The sequence below is a fragment of the Zootoca vivipara genome, chromosome 7, assembly GCF_965207765.1.
Source record: "Zootoca vivipara chromosome 7, rZooViv2.hap1.1, whole genome shotgun sequence".
Lineage (NCBI taxonomy): Eukaryota > Metazoa > Chordata > Lepidosauria > Squamata > Lacertidae > Zootoca > Zootoca vivipara.
In genome coordinates this window covers 88,772,693-88,789,738 of record NC_142590.1, presented here as the reverse complement: position 1 = coordinate 88,789,738, position 17,046 = coordinate 88,772,693, and the positions used below count along the sequence as shown (strand labels likewise).

Here is a 17,046-nt window from a genome sequence, read left to right as displayed (position 1 = left end):
TTGGACAGGGGCACGGCAGGAATTTCCCCCACTTGGCTGATTGGTTGGTGCCATTTGGGTTTCACCTGCCTTGTAAGGTTGCAGATAGGCTCTGGTTCTTGTGAATAGGGGTGGCAGGATGCCTAACCATCCCTATGCGTTGGGTATTCCTTTAAGAAGGAAACCAAGGACTCGTGGTTGGTCTTCCCTGTGCGGGGTTGTGTCCTGAGCCTGAGTTCAGGGCTCATCTGGGTGGAGGTGTGTCAGACACCTCTGTCTGCCTCTGTCCCAGGTGTTCACCCAAGGCTGACTTATGGTTGGTGCCCAGAGCAGGGCTGCAGGTAGCTAGTCGAACCAGAGCCTATGCATCCACTCGCTTTATTTGTAATCAATATAGTTGTGGCCTAAATTCTGCCAAAAATATGAATCTTGTCTGAATTTATTTCTAGGCCTGGTTAAAGGGTCTCCACACACAAAGGGAATTGAAATGAAACAGGAATTGAAATGAGGGCTGCTACTTTGATGGGGACATTAAATGGAGGTGGGAAAGTTGCATGATCTCCGAGATGCAGGGAGTTGAATACAGTGGTACCTTGGTTCTCAAACTTAATCCATTCCAGAAGTCCATTCCAAAACCAAAGCGTTCCAAAACCAAGGAGCCCTTTCCCATAGAAAGTAATGCAAAATGGATTAATCCGTTCCAGACTTTTAAAAACAACCCCAAAAGCAGCAATTTAACATGAATTTTACTATCTAACGAGACCATTGATCCATAAAATGAAAGCAATAATCAATGTACTGTACTATAAAATAAATAAGACAGTATTGCAGATGAAAAAAAATCATTTTTTTTTGTTCGTGCCTGCACTGATGCTAATCATTGTTTGGATGGGGGGCTTTTATCCATTTCCGCAGTCACACAATCAATTGATCAGCAGCTGAACGGAGTTCCACACAGTCACAAAAACAATTTAACTGAAAAAGCCTCAAAAAGAAAAACGCAAAATAAATAGCAAAAACAAAAGCGCCAAACTTAACCCGTTCCGGAAGTCCATTTGACTTCTGAAGTGTTTGAAAACCAAGGTGCAGCTTCTGATTGGTGCAGGTGCCCCAGAAACAATAAACGACAGCTACATCTTCAGCTTCCGAAAAACATTCTAAAACCAGAACACTTACTTTGGGGTTTTGTGCATTTGAGAACCAAGGCATTTGAGTACCAAGGTGTTTGAGAACCAAGGTACCATTGTATGTGCTCTCTGCAGAAAAGATTTACTACATAGGCTCTCAACGCAGGTTTGGTAACGTCAGAGTTCTCTGGAGTTCCTGGTGTGGTTCTTAGCACAAGCCTGCAGCAGGGTTTGGACGAGTCCATGGGAAAGGAGGAGGGGGAGTCCGTATGCTGCACCATGCCTAAGACAGAAGTGCATAGCTCATTCACAAGAAAAGGTGCAAGTCTTTTTAAACAACAGGAAAGGACTTTATTCTGCATGGCCTCAGCTAGCTTAAGCACCATGCCCCAGGCCGAGCGAGCAGCCTCAGAACCGGGAGCTCAGGAGGGACAAATCGGAATAATAATAATAATAATAATAATAATAATAATAATAAATTTTTATTTATACCCCGCCCTCCCCGGTCAAAAACCGGGCTCAGGGCGGCTCACACCAACAAAACCACAATAAAACATATAAACAATAAATTAAAATACAATATTAAAATTTAAAATGCAGCCTCATTTCAAGTAGTCCATAAATCCAGGCCATGAGGGAGGAAAACACAGGGATCAGGCTAAGTCCAACCTAAAGGCCAGGCGGAACAGCTCTGTCTTGCAGGCCCTGCGGAAAGATGACAAATCCCACAGGGCCCTGGTCTCCTGGGAAAGAGCGTTCCACCAAGTTGGGGCCAATACTGAAAAGGCCCTGGTTCTAGTAGAGGCCAATCTAGCCACCTTATGGCTCAGGATCTCCAGAGTATTGTTGTTTGTGGACCTTAAGGTCCTCCGCGGGGCATACCAGGAGAGGCGGTCACGTAAGTACGAGGGTCCCAAGCCGCATAGGGCTTTAAAGGTCAAAACCAGCACCTTAAACCTGATCCTGTACTCCACCGGGAGCCAGTGCAGCTGGTAAAGCACTGGATGAATGTGATCCCGCGGCCGGGAAGCATGCAATGCAAGGAAACTCCTCGGTGGCTGCTTTTGCACATTGCAACAGTGCCAGGGGAATAAAATACAAGAAGAGGGGGGGATTTAAATAAGATGGAAAGTCTATGAAAGTCACAATAGTGTAGCTAAATGGTAAGGTCCAGAATCAAGAGTGCAAAGGACATGGCAAATCCTAGCCGTACTGAGAAGAAAGGGTTCAGTCCTCACTTGAATATACAGGTGAAACTCGGAAAATTAGAATACCGACGAAAAGTGCATTTATTTCAGTAATGCAGCTTTTTATTTTTATTTTTTTAAAAAAAAATTACAAATGCTTTCTTTTGGAAATTCCACAGTAATAAAACAAATACAGTAGTTACAATAATACAAAAATAAACATCGCTGTTACACTTCATTAATTACATTCCATTTATAATTGACCCACCTAACGGCAAATAATTACAACAAATAAAGCCTTGACATATCTTGCTTTCCACGTCATGCATCTATTCTATCTCATATATTGGGTTCACCTTTTAAGTCGCATTACTGAAATAAATGCACTTTTCGACGATATTCTAATTTCCCAAGTTTCACCTGTAAGAGGCAAACAGAAAGAGTTTAATAACATGATGTCCACAATGCACGCATCTGATTCATGGTGGAGATAAAAAGGAAGGGTTGTACAGAAAGTGTTTTTTCTAATATTGTCAGCCTGGGCCTTCCATCCGTTGAGTGCTGCGCTATAAGTCACACTTGGCTGTCCTTGCGTGGGCTTGGAGAGATGGGATCAATTCCTTGGGCAAAGCCCAGAAAATGAGTTGAACAGGATAGCTGATATGAAAGGTGTTCACTCCCATCTCTGCCCTCCTTGATTTTATTCTACCCCTGCATACTTTATCTGATTCAGATCCTGTGCATTTGGGACAGGGAATATACCCTCTTCCTACCCTTAGTCCTTGAGAAAGGGGGAAGGAATGATAAATTAATGGAGGGTGGGGGGGCATCGGAAGCGACTTGAGTTCCGGGAGCAGGAAACACGCTGCCAGGCTGCAAGTAAGGTTCCTTCTCTTCTTCTTCTTCTGTAGTCTGTCGGGCTGCCCTCGTGCCAAGAAAAGTGGGATCAAGATCACCCCCACCAAGGATGACAAAGAGGACCCAGAGCTGATGAAGTAAGTGAGAAGAGAATTCCCATGCAAAATGTGGATATGAAGATGTACATTGTTTTCTTATAACATGCAAGATCCTAGCACACGGGGGCGGGTCACCAGGTCTGGTATCCAAATGTGGTCCTTTCTAGCTCTTGTAACTTTCCCCAGGCCCACCCCAAGCAAGGACTGAGCATCCTCAGTGGCTGGATTGCATCCTTGAACTTTGATGATGATGATGATGATGATGATGATGATGGTATATATATTTTTAATTTTTATTTCTTTATTGCAAACGCATAGGTCCATCCATTATACATAATTAAAATGAAAAGAGGGGAAAAACAGAAAAAGAATATAAATAAAAAATAGATAACTACCTTCAAAAAACAAATATTTTCAAATTAACTTCTACCTAGGGAGTACAAGCTTTGGCTTACACAGCTTTGGCTTGACTCCTTAATTCAAATCATGACTTCCCAGTGGGATTTAATCTACGCATGGGGCAGGCGAACTAAGGTCCGGGGGCCGGATCCAGCCCAATCGCCTTCTCAATCTGGCCCACGGACGGTCTGAGAATCAGCATGTTTTTACATGAATAGAATGTTTCCTTTTATTTAAAATGCACCTCTGGGTTATTTGTGGGGCATAGGAATTGGTTCATTTCCCCCCCCCTCAAAATATAGTCCAGCCCACCACATGGCTGAAAAAGGTTTCTGACGCCTGATCTAAGCTAAGCCAAGTGATTCTCTTGAAGCCTTCTTTTCCCATGTAATTTATAGAGACATCATCTCTTGATGATGATGATTTGTTTTTGTTTTTTTGTACCCCACCCATCTGGGTTTTGGGGGGGGGCTCCCAACAGATACAAGAACACAGTAAAACATCAAACATTTAAAACTTTCACATACAGGGCTGCCTTCAGATGTCTTCCAAAAGGACCAGACATCATTTAAAAATAGAATTGTGGAGCTGGAAGGGACCCCCGAGGGTCATCTAGTCCAAGCCCCTGCAATGCAGGAATCAGCTGGTTTAGTTGATGGATTAAGTGGAATGATTTCCTGGCTTCTTGTTCTCAAATGAAAGTGATATTATTCCACTGCATTGAGCATGCACTTAACTGTTAGCAGTTTAGTGGGATTACCTGTTGTACCTAATGACACTTTGGTGTAGAACTAATTTGTACTTTCCTACAGGTTGTTTTTTTTAATGCCAGGAAAGTCTCTATGTTGCTGATTTGAGAGTTCTCGGATTTTGGCATTGTTACCTTAGCTCTCACTAATCTGATGGGTGAGAATGGTTGAGTAATCTGCGTGATACTGCCTTTCATCAACTCATTATCAATCATTAGTGTGCTTAATTGGAAAAGCTTTAATCATCCTTTCCATTCCTGATTAATCAGTGGAACTCACAATAAGAAAAGACTCCGGGATGTAGAATTCTTGAAAGGGCTACTGTTACCATACAAGCTGCAGTGTGTACCGTTTGCCATAGCTGCCAAGTTTTCCCTTTTCTCACGAGGAAGCCTATTCAGCATAAGGGAATTTCCCTTTTAAAAAAGGGATAAAAGGGATAACTTGGCAGCTATGCCGTTTGCTGCAAAATAAAACAAGAGAGAACAGGATAGCCTTCCCTTCTAGCAATGAGTGGTAGCTTTTGCTCATTTCAAAAAGTTCATATTCCAAATCCCCCGTTCTGAAATTTGCTGCATCACTAATCCAGCCCCCACATCTTGGTATGGGTTTTCCACTCATCTGCTATTTAAAGCAGATTTAAAGCACATTGTTTACCTTAAATAATTCTGGGTGTTGTAGTTTGTTAAAGGTGGGTGGGAGTTGTAACTTGGGGGGGGGGGGGTCGAAAACTACAGAGGGATAAAACATGCCCAGTTATTTGAGGGGAATACCGTACTTTTCCGTGTATAAGACTAGGGTTTTTTTTCTTTTAAAATGATGTTTAGGAAAGGGGGGTTTTTCTTATACATGGGGCAATTTCCCCCCATTTTCATAATTTTGAGTGCCCCAAAATAGGAGGCATCTTATATACGGGGTCATGTTATACACGGGAAAAATAGGGTAATTTGCTTTAAAAATATTGTGTGTACACAGCCCAAGACAGGGAATAAGCACTGGTGTAGAGCTTAAGAGACTAGCCTCGCCCTATGCCCCATAGCCACGCTGTCCGGCTTCAGGGAATGGGCTTCCTCCTCCCTTTGGCAGTAGATAAGCAGAACAAAGGAAAAGAGTCTTCTTGCCAGTTAGAAACTGTAATGATCACAGCGAGAGAACGAAGAATCCATTTCCTAAGAATGAAGGTGCTCCCGATTAAGGGTTCCACCCACTTCCCCCCTAGTCACCCACGTCAATACCGCGTCTTGCAACCTGATCCCGCAAGCACTGTGCTTTCTGTGCTACCACTTTATCTGTTCTTCTTGACCTTGGCTGAGCAGATGAATACTGTCCAGAGACAATGAATCCGCTTTGTTTTATTCATTTATTCATTCATTCATTCCCCGCCCATCTGGGTAGCTTCCAACAAAAGATTAAAAATACATTAAAGCATCAGTCATTAAAAACTTCCCTTAACAGGGCTGCCTTCAGATGTCTTCTAAACATCAGGTAGTTGTTTATTTCTTTGACATCTGATGGGAGGGTGTTCCACAAGGCGGGTGCCACTACCGAGAAGGCCCTCTGCCTGGTTCCCTGTAGCTTTGCTTCTCGCAGTGAGGGAACCACCAGAAGGCCCTCGGCGCTGGACCTCAGTGTCCGGGCAGAATGATGAGGGTGGAGACGCTCCTTCAGGTATACAGGACTGAGGCCGTTTAGAGCTTTAAAGGTCAGCACCAACACTTTGAATTGTGTTCGGAAACGTACTGGGAACCAATGTAGGTCATTCAAGACTGGTGTTATGTGGTCTCGGCAGCCGCTCCCAGTCACCAGTCTAGCTGCTGCATTCTGGATAAGATGTAGTTTCCGGATCACCTTCAAAGGTAGTCCCACTTGAGCACGTTGCAGTAGTCGAAGCGGGAGATAACTAGAGCATGCCATGCACCACTCTGGCGAGACAGTCTGCGGGCAGGTAGGGTCTCAGCCTACCTCTCTCGCTCCCACTGCTTCTTCTCCATCCAGTATTTCCCAGCTTCTGCCTTCTGAACTATGCCCCTCTGCAAGCCACTGTTCCAAATCTATAATGTCCTCCTGCTCCTGGGAAGATTCAGGATCTTGATCAGGGGGAGGGGGAGGGGAAGGCTCCTATCATTTCTCCTCAGCACAGTCCCTGACACAGACACATCCTCTGTTGACCACAGTAGCATCGTATGTCAGCAAATTGGCCATCTGCACCCCAGAATGCGGTGGTTTTTCGGAGCACTGAAGGGGAATAAGCCAGTGATGAGCTAGGACATTTGGCTGTGCTGCCTCTCCTGATGATGTATGTTCTTCCCCGACTGGTTCCACAATTCCCTACACACTCCTTGGTCTCACCTTGCTTTTCCACTGCCCCGGGATAGTCCAGGGTCACTGTCTCAGCAAAGGAAACAGCTTCAAATTCTTCACACTTAGGAGACCACGTTAAACACTGATGCTGTAAGTGATCCAAAGGTCTTTGTAAGAACCAGATGACGTTTCAGAGCCATCTGCTCCGTCTTCTATCCCCAGGATAGCGCACCATTTGCATTTAATGAGCCGTGTCACAATTAGCAGGAGTAAGCAGAGTTTATTAAAAATTAAGTGAGCCTACTTTTGAAAACTACTGGAACAGCAGCAGCAGCAGCAAAGCTACTTTGCTTTTGACTTTAATGTTCTAAAATTGCTTGGGGAGGTAGAACCATGCATAATCCATAGTGTCGTTCTGCTGTCCAATGACACACAGAGAGAAACAAGAATGAAAATGGATCGTACTGCCAAAGATAAGTGCTGTGTTCTGCAGTTTATAGCCCATTACTGCAACTAGTGGGGCTCCGTATCTCCTTCTTCTGCAATGACTTCCTCTGCATTCCTTTCAGGAGAATTGCAGCGCAATCGATGCAGCCCATAAATGTGTCCACGTGTTACTTAGGTTGCTGCTAGCTTTAGATTTAGCGGGGGGGGGGGATGGCTCTGCCCAAGGTGGGTCAAAAGAGAACCTGGCAGATCAAGGATTGTCGAAGCAGAGTCATGGGAAACTTGGTAGAACCAGTGTTTTGTGGTCTTTCTTTCTTTCTTTCTTTCTTTCTTTCTTTCTTTCTTTCTTTCTTTCTTTCTTTCACAATCCCTCAGAGCTGAGTAAGATTGTCTTCCATAAACATAGTTTTAACTGTATTTAAACAAATACAAACAGTTGCAGAAACCTTAATGGCAAGGACCCCACGTAAGCGGTGTTGCCAACTTCCGATTTCAGAAAAATGGGTGGTATGTTCAGTGGAGCCAGAGTAGAACTCGATGTGCCAGGGATAGAACCCGTGGGGGAGAACCCAAAGAGAATCTGGATAAATTGGATGGCTCAGGGTACAAAGAAGTAAGGGTGAAATTCAGTGGATGGGGTTGAGAATCGAGGAATCTCCTGGGCCAGGAAGATTGCATTCAGCACAAGGCCTGAACATAGCCTTAAAGGTAAAGGGACCCCTGACCTATAGGTTCAGTCATAACCGACTCTGGGGTTGCGGCGCTCATCTCGCGTTATTGGCCGAGGGAGCCGGCGTACAGCTTCCGGGTCATGTGGCCAGCATGACAAAGCCGCTTCTGGCAAACCAGAGCAGCACACGGAAATGCCGTTTACCTTCCCACTGTAGCGGTACCTATTTATCTACTTGCACTTTGACGTGCTTTCAAACTGCTAGGTTGGCAGAAGCTGGGACCAAGCAACGGGAGCTCACCCCGTCGCAGGGATTCGAACCGCCGACATTCTGATCGGCAAGCCCTAGGCATTCTGTTTAAGTGTTGCATCCCACACAGGGACCATAGGGGGACGGACAGGTAAATGATGATGATGATGATGATGATGATGATTTATAATAAACGTTCCTTTTTAACTAGGCCTTTGGTTGATCTGATTTACATCCTATGCACTTTTAAAATGTGGGGTGTGTTTTTTTGGGGGGTGATTGGGTTATTGTTTTTATTTTTATTAGGTATTTTGTGGTTTTATATCTTGATTTTATTCTGTGAACCGTCCTGAGACGGTAGTAGTAATAGCAACAATAAATAGGCTTACGATACATTTTAAAACAAACATGAATATATTACACTACTAACAAATGCATACAAATCACAGCATAGTGTTTTGTGGAGGGCAGAGGAAGAGTAATTGAGAATAATAATAATAATAATAATAATAATAATAATAATAATAATAATTTATTATTTATACCCCGCCCATCTGCCTGGGTTTCCCCAGCCACTCTGGGCGGCTTACAACAGAAAAATGAAATAAAATAATCTATTAAACATTAAAAGCCTCCCTAAACAGATCTCCAGCGAAGGCCGGGGCAGAGTCTCTCTGAAACCCTGGAGAGTTGCTGCTGCCATTCAGTGTAGACAGTACTGAGCTTGATGGAATAGTGGTGTGCCTCAGTACAAGACAGCAACCTGTATTCCTCATGGAAGAGATAAGAGGCTATATGAAATGGACGAATGGAGAAAACTGCAGGAAGGCAAGCTTTCCCCTCCCTTTCCAAACTCCTCTAGTCCTTGGGAAAGTAGCATTTTGTCTTCTCTAACAAGGTACGCTCTCGTGGAGGTCCCTGCAGGTTTGCGATAAAGAGGCTCCACTGTAATTCCAGCGCTCCATCTGCGTGCCAGAAATCTGCTTGGCTGCGGTCCGAGATTCGCACGCCGCCAACGAGAAGAAGAGACTAATATAGTCCCTGGTGCCTTGTTGCTCTTTCCTCACGCCATTTACCACGCCATTTACATCGGAGGGCGTGCTTTCTGCCCTAGCCACGCAGCATCACGCAGCTCATCAATTGCAACTGCCTTCCACAAATCATATCGACCTTCTCCCTTCCCTCTTAAAAAAGAAAAAAAAGGAAAAGACAATTCAGGAGAGCGACTATTCAACTGACCGGCCATTACCGCAACTTCAATTAAACAGCAATAATAAATTTTTAAAACATACACACGCCACACATCCCAAGCCAGCTGTTTGCCACAATAAGGCGCTGGTTTATTTTTTACAATAAAAGTGTAATGAAAGTTAAATTAACAGTGTAAAATATGTAACGGCTGGGCCATAAACGCTGCATGCTAATCGCTCCCTTCCCCTTTCTTTCCTCCCTCGGCCTCCCTCTTTTTCTCCTGAGGTTTCAGTAATTTGCTTGCGATCATATAAACAGCGACACAGTTATGAATTTAGTGAGCATCCTGCTGGCAACGATATAATAAGTGAATTGTGCCGCATTTGCAGATGATTAAAAACAGGATCAGCGTTTTTCAAATTATCTCAGAGAGGGTATGAAATAACGGTGGTGCGGCCCCTCGACTGTCAACTCCTCTGTTGTTATTTTTATGGAACAAAATAAAAATAATGATGATAACAATGAAACACAGAGCACGAGTTTCAAGAGCAGGCAAGCACACTTGTTTTGACAGTCGGGGCTGACGTTCCTAATTGCTGCCTTGCATAAAGGGGCGGCTATGCTGTTTCACATTGACTCCTTCTTTGAAAGCTTTGAGTAGTCGCAAACTTGTGTGTGTGACTGTAATTGACATGTATATTTAAACAAATGCAACCAGCCGCAGAAACCTTAATGGCAAGGACCCCACGTAAGCGGTGTCACCAACTTACGATTTCAGAGAAACGGGTGGGATGTTCAGTGGAGCCAGGGCAGAACTCGATGCGCCAGGGAGAGAACCCGTGGGGGAGAACCCAAAGAGAATCTGGATAAATTGGATGGCTCAGGGTACAAAGAAGTAAGGGCGGAATTCAGTGGATGGGATTGAGAATCAAGGGATCTCCTGGGCCAGGAAGATTGCATTCAGCACAAGGCCTGAACATAGCCTTAAAGGTAAAGCTAAAGGGACCCCTGACCATTAGGTCCAGTCGTGACCGACTCTGGGGTTGCGTGCTCATCTCGCATTATTGGCTGAGGGAGCCGGCGTATAGCTTCCAGGTCATGTGGCCAGCATGACAAAGCCGCTTCTGGAAAACCAGAGCAGCACATGGAAATGCCGTTTACCTTCCCGCTGTAGCGGTACCTATTTATCTACTTGCATTTTGACATGCTTTCGAAATGCTAGGTTGGCAGGAGCTGGGACCAAGCAACGGGAGCTCACCCTGTCACAGGGATTCGAACCGCCAACCTTCTGATCAGCAAGCCCTAAGCTCAGTGGTTTAACCCACAGCGCCACCTGGGTCCCTTCGAACATAGCCTTACAAACATACAATTGTCTTTTTGGGCGATCACTCATAACCATGTAAGATTGTCTTCCATAAACAGGGTTTTGACAGTGAACCTGTAAGTGACTGTGGAGGCCAATTCTGGATCCACACGTCCTTCCACAGGGAAGACATAGGTTTCCGGGCGGGAGTTGATTACGGTGAGGGTTTGCCAATCATGCCTTCCTCTTAGCACGTTTCTCCCTTTCGTCCTGAGTTCGAGCATCTTCAAAGCCCATGACACCTTTGGTAAAGGCTGTTCTCCAACTGGAGCCCTCACAGACCAGTGCTTCCCAGTTGTCGGTGTTTATACTACATTTTTTTAGATTAGCCTTGAGAGAGTCTTTAAGGCTCTTTTGTTGACCACCAGCTTTACGCTTTCCATTTTCAAGTTCAGATACATTTGTAATTTGTAAACACAATTGCATAGTAACTGGGCATACAATAGGGGATCCCCTGCTGCTGCTGTTTTGTTTGGGGTTTCTACATTGAAGAGCATGCATGGGCTCTGTTCAGGCTTTCCACTGACTGGGGCAATCTCCCCTCTCACCCAAACACACACAAATATTTTGTTGGGGGACCGAACCCCCATCCTACATGCAGCCTACACAGTTTTGCAAAGCTGTGCAGAGCGAATGAGTCCCCTTCTTTCTGTGATTAAGAACCTTTTAATCTGCGTATACACCAGGCATTGAAAGCATCCCCCCCCCATCTGAATCCTGGGAGCTGTTGTTTAAAAGTGTTTGGAACTGTAGTTCTGTGAGGGGTGAGCTACAGTTCCGAAGAACCTTTGGGAGAGAGGCTGCGCCTTAAATATACGTATGATGCTTATGGTTCCTTAGATTCCTTCTTTTATAGCTGGTTTAAATGTTTGATTCACCTGGGTGGTTACTGGAGCTGATATAATAATGGTGATGCTGTTTTACTTCCTTCTAAGATAAGCGTCTAAGGTTTGGGTCCTGAGCTCCCTTCTGCAAAAGCAAAGCGCTTCCCCCATCATACAAGGGCTTGTGGTCCAGCAGAGAGTTTTTGAGAAGCACAGGGGCTGTAGGGGGAAGGAAGGAAGAGTGAAAGTGACCTCCCACCCCTTCTGCTGGCTGGAGCAGAACTCATGAGACACTTCCGCCAGCAAAATGGACCCAAGCTGTAATCTGTTTGTTAGTGTTTGTTTGTTTGTTTGTTTGTTTCCGAGCAAAAGCACCACCCGTGTTGTTTCTTCTTATCTCTGTAGGTGCCCTGTTCCCGGTTGTGTTGGCCTCGGACACATCAGTGGCAAATATGCCTCGCATCGCAGTGCCTCGGGGTGCCCCCTCGCAGCCCGGAGGCAGAAAGAAGGGTCTCTCAATGGTTCGTCCTTTTCATGGAAGTCACTCAAGAACGAGGGTCCCACTTGTCCAACCCCAGGTTGTGATGGCTCAGGTCACGCAAATGGAAGCTTCCTCACTCACAGAAGGTAACCACCATGCATGAGGTCCCGGGGTCTTTTGCAAAAGGTAGCAGTGAAGTCCATTTTGCAACACCATCTCAGTACTTGCTCAGGAACTGAGCCCTGGGACCAAACTAGATATGTAGATTTTTAAGACTCTCTTGTGCTGATCTGTGCTAGATCGCCTGAAGTTTCAATGAAGTGTGCACTTGTCACCCCTGTTCCCCTTGTTTTACCCCTTGAGATGATCATGGATCTATGTGGATCCTCTCTTGCAGCAGTCACTGAAATCCAAAGAGTGTATTCACATGATCCACAAATATCCAGCCTCTTGATCATTTTGGTTGCCCTTTTCTGAACCTTTTCCAGTTCTACAAAACTCTTGAAGTTCTACAAAACTCATTTACGATAGGGAGCTCATCCAAATATGGAATAAAGGTGTGTCAATGGTTTATGGGGGGGGGGTACAATTAGCTACCTGCTTGAATAGCCCAAACACAGTTCCTATGAACTTCAGGGTTTTGGGGGCACAGCAGGAAAAGACATCTTTTCAGCTTCTGATGAATGGATGTTGAAAAATCACTCCATTTCAAATCCAGGCAAAACTTGTTCCTGATCTAGATATTTCACCCTTGCGCAGTGTTGTTTAACCCACTGCATCACAGCATGGATGGAGGAAATTAGGAACAAAAAAATGCCCCCCAAGAATTTACTTGCATGTAGGTGAGTGAGATTGTGAGAGATTTGTCTTATTCTATAATATGTGTTACGTGTTGTTTCTTGAACCATCTAAGTCCAGGGGGCATATAAATACAAATGTAGCTGTTTGCAGGATAGAACTAACTTGTGCAACCTACACCAGAGGCCAGTTTTGCATCTGTCGTGCATTCAGCCACTGGATCTGGAAAGCAAGCTGGCAGTTGCGGAGTTTTCCACTGGGATAACAGATGTGAGAGATCCATGCCCAGCTATATCCTTCTCCCAAGATACGTCTGGTACTTGTAAACTGAGACTAGGTCACCAGACCTAACGTAATTCTTCAAAGCAGGTGGAGGATACACACAGGGGGCATCCTATGAAATTGTGGCAGTTGTGTCAGAGAAGAAACAAGAACTAGCTGTCTTCCTGGCTCAGACTAAAAGTCTGTCTGGACCAACAACCCGTTTCCAACAGTGATCAGCCAGATACTTCTCAGAAGTTTACAAGGAGGGTATGACGATAACTGCCCTCCATTAAGTGGATTGTTGCCATCTCCTTTTTAATTTTTTAAATTATTTTCTCTCAAGCAGTAAAGGGGTGGCCAACTCCCAAGAGACTACTCACAGAGTTAAAAAACTGGCAGTGGTAGTGATCTACCCCCTTTTGGGGGGGGGGGTTCAGGTCAAAGTTGTTGAGATTTTTTTTAGAAAGGAAAGCCCTGCTTTTTGGGGTTCAGGTCAAAGTTGTTGAGCTTTATTTAGGGAGGAGGAGAGCCCCGTTTGGGGGGGGGGGTGCAGGGCAAAAATGTTGAGCTTTTTTAGGGGAGCCGGTGATCTACCAGTAATCTACCACAGACGTCCAGTGATCTACGGGTAGATCACAATCTACCTGTTGGACATTCCTGAACTATAGCAGCAAACACTGGAATAATGATGTCCTTGTCACAGTGCCCATTTTCCTTTGAGTTCATACTTCTGCTGCAACCAGTGCGCACTGGGATGGTGCGCACTGGTATGAAGTATCACCACTTTTCTCTTCTTTCGCTGCCCATAGCAACTATTTTCTGCTGACACCCATGGCCCTTTTATCAAGACAGGAGTACTGGTCCGACATTTTTTTTTTTTACAAACAGAAACAAAAAACACTGGTTGCAACACATTAAAGCATGAACAGATCTGCAGGCCCACGTCTCTTCCATGCGCCAAATGTGGAATCAGTGCAAGAGTACCTTTGCCATTGTACATGATGAAATGCATCCAAGCTCCTGCAACTCGTCCTTCCCTTTAGGTCCTCTGCCAACTCTGTGATGTGGTGTGAGCTTCTCGTGTAAAGCAAGCTGCCCGATCTTGGCAATCCAAGCTTTTGCCTGCCATCTTCCAGCGACGTTGGCATTGTGGGAATGTTGAGGACATATTGCAGGAGAGGATCTACTGTTTATTAATATCCTTCCTAACTTGCGCTAGCAAGTTCCTTCACGTAGCAGAGTGCATTCATCTTCTTACACAGTAGAAAGCTGGTTGCAAACTCGTGAGAGTTTCTTAAGACAATAAGCAATTCAATCTGGCTTGTCCAGATTGAGATATGTTCTAATATTCTGATATTCCTGGTAAGACCCCTTTTGAATCCCTCCTAAAAGAATAAAGACACCACAGTCTTATTCATAAGTAACAAACAGTAGTTTTACTCATGATCAGGCAGAGCACAGTGTAATCCCTGAAGGTAGGCTTCAGGCTTAAAGTTAAAGATATGTACAAACAGGTTTGCCCCATATGGGAGATGACCTGGGGGACTGCTTGGCTGGCAGCCAGCAGTACAGGAAGTTCGCAGGACGAAAGGAAGATCGAAGAGAAAGAAGGAGAGGTAGCTGCGTGACTGGACCTTTTGTTAGGTCAGGGAAGGTCTCGCCCACCTACTAGTCACATGCAAGGAAGGATGCTCCAGGCCAGGAGGAACAGGAAGTTTCGACTGGCTGGACCAAACATTCCCTTGCATGTCCACTCTAGCAAAACAAGGAATGTTGTACTTGACTGCTCCCAGTGGATGAGATCCCACAGGATTGCTCAAGGGGTCTATTGCATAGCTGTCAAGTTTTCCCTTTTCTCGCGAGGAAGCCTATTCAGCATAAGGGAATTTCCCTTTAAAAAAAAGGGAGAACTTGACAGCTATGTTCTATTGTTAATCCCAGCTCCGGATGGACATTACATAGAACCAGAACCAGAACTGGAAGAGGCCCTGCCTGCAGTGCAAGAATATGCAGCTGTCCCATACGCGGATCGAACCTGCAACCTTGGCGTTGTCGGCACCATGCTCTAGCCAACTGAGCTGTTTCACAATACAATGTGGTAGCTTTCATGCTCACAGTATCTGCTCCATCCACCCCGCACCTCTGCCCAGGCCGCAGACCTCATGCCCCCGGTTCCTGAAGGGACCACCAGTGGCCTGGGAGAACTGTTGGGGCCCCTGCCCCTGCAGACACCTTCCCTGGGACTACTTAAGACCTCTCTGCCTGGAGGGAAGGCAGATGTGAGGAAGCCCAGACCAGGAAGCATTTAATCGCCAGCTCCTGAAGTTGCTCTGATAATGTTTTGTTTTGATTTGATTTGATTTGATTTGATTTGATTTGATTTGCATTCGTTCATTCTAGTGTTTCAGATTGGTAGAACAGCGGTATATAAGTGCAATAAATGCATAATTAGTAAATAAATAGCTGTCGGAAGACTGGGGGGTATCTCATGCAAGGTTCTACTGAAGTCCTGAACAATACAACAGGCTATCCGCAAGTACAACAAATTTCAGGGGCAGGATCTCTTTGGCTTTATGAGACATAAAATACGTGCTTTGATTAGAATCTGCATTTTATAGCTGAATCTTTTATGGGGCAACCTGCAAGGGAATTTCTCTCATATACAACTGTCAATTTATTTATTTATTTCGAACTATTCAGTGAAGCTCATCCAAATGACTGTGTTCCTGGCGGACTTATAAAAACTACTGCGTCAACTGGGGCGGGAGGGCGGAAACATCGCCGGGAAATGGTTTTACAATGAGCATTAAATAGCTATATTCATTTTGTGATTTTTCCATTGAATGACAAGGAAGAAAAAAAGAGAGAGAAATGGTTATTTCTTCCCCCAGAGAAGTAAAACACATTATTTTCATTTTGTTTTGAAATTTTATGCAAGCATTTCCAGTTAATGTAAACATTAACAACGAGAAAAGTTGCCAGGGGGGGGGGAAAGATTTCCTCAATATTTTTTAAAGAAGTTCTCTATGCTTTCCCACATCAACAAATTTCCACTTTAGGATCAGAACCAGTGGTTTCAGCAGAGCTGTCTATGTCTGCTGTTAATTTTGCACCTGAGGTTTCTGCTTCTTGGGAATGTAGGAAATGACCATAAACTGAGCCAGGGTGTTTGTCCACTATTTAAATGCAGTGGCTCGCATAGATTTCAAACAGAGGCCTTTTCCTAGTACTCTCTAAATTGCTTGCATAAGTAATCTGACCTAGTCAAGGATCATGTAACGAACATCACAAAGCTACATCTGACAGAGCATTGTAAGACACAGATGATCTTGTGGGTCAACAAAACCAGTCAGATTTGCTTACATGATTATAGCAAGGAGGGCAACTTGGAGCAAAAGAGGACAATAGATATGAATAAGGCTGCAATTCTTTGCACACTTACTTGGTAGTAAATTTACTTAAATAGTACTTAATTCCGAATGCACAAGATTGCACAGTGACTAAACACATTTACAAAGAATGCTGAATTTCACCCCACAAGGGAAGCTTTTATGCTATTGCAAGTAATTTTAGCTCAGCCTTAATTACCTGGCTGAAATTAATCCTGGAAGTTCTAATAAAATCCACTTTTGCTTATCATTTTAGCCTGTCGGGGTGTCCAAGAGCTACTTTTGCTGGGAAAAAGGGGAAAATCTCAGGGGATGAAATTCTCAACGCTAAATTCAAGACCAGCGATGGTAAGAGAACCAGATTTATCACTTGGCTAGTTTTGCATATTTGAAAATTTGCTTTTGAAAAAATTAACATGACCTTGCAGATTGTGTGTGTCCACACCATTAGCATTTCCACTGGACCGAGATGATCTATGCCAATTGAATTAGTACTTGCTAACTTACTTGCTAAGGATTTGCTCTGCTATTCAGGCAGTGTGTTTCTTGCAATTTGGAAATCCCCTACGAGAGCAAATATCCCATCTTGCTACCGATTGCAGCCTCTCCACTATTTGATTCTTGCACATTTCCCAAAAGCTAAAAATATGCCTCGCCACTAAATTTGCTCT

General features: G+C 44.5%; 1 protein-coding gene across 1 annotated transcript in view; it reads left to right on the top strand.

The window, feature by feature from the left end:
- MYT1 (myelin transcription factor 1) overlaps window positions 1–17,046 on the top strand; it is an 86,923-nt gene that overhangs the window by 58,339 nt on the left and 11,538 nt on the right. Inside the window, exons 16-18 of the mRNA XM_088674733.1 lie at window positions 3,205–3,288; window positions 11,849–12,070; window positions 16,632–16,723. Coding sequence (XP_088530859.1) covers window positions 3,205–3,288; window positions 11,849–12,070; window positions 16,632–16,723 — 398 coding nt within the window. The remainder of the gene's footprint in view (window positions 1–3,204; window positions 3,289–11,848; window positions 12,071–16,631; window positions 16,724–17,046) is intronic.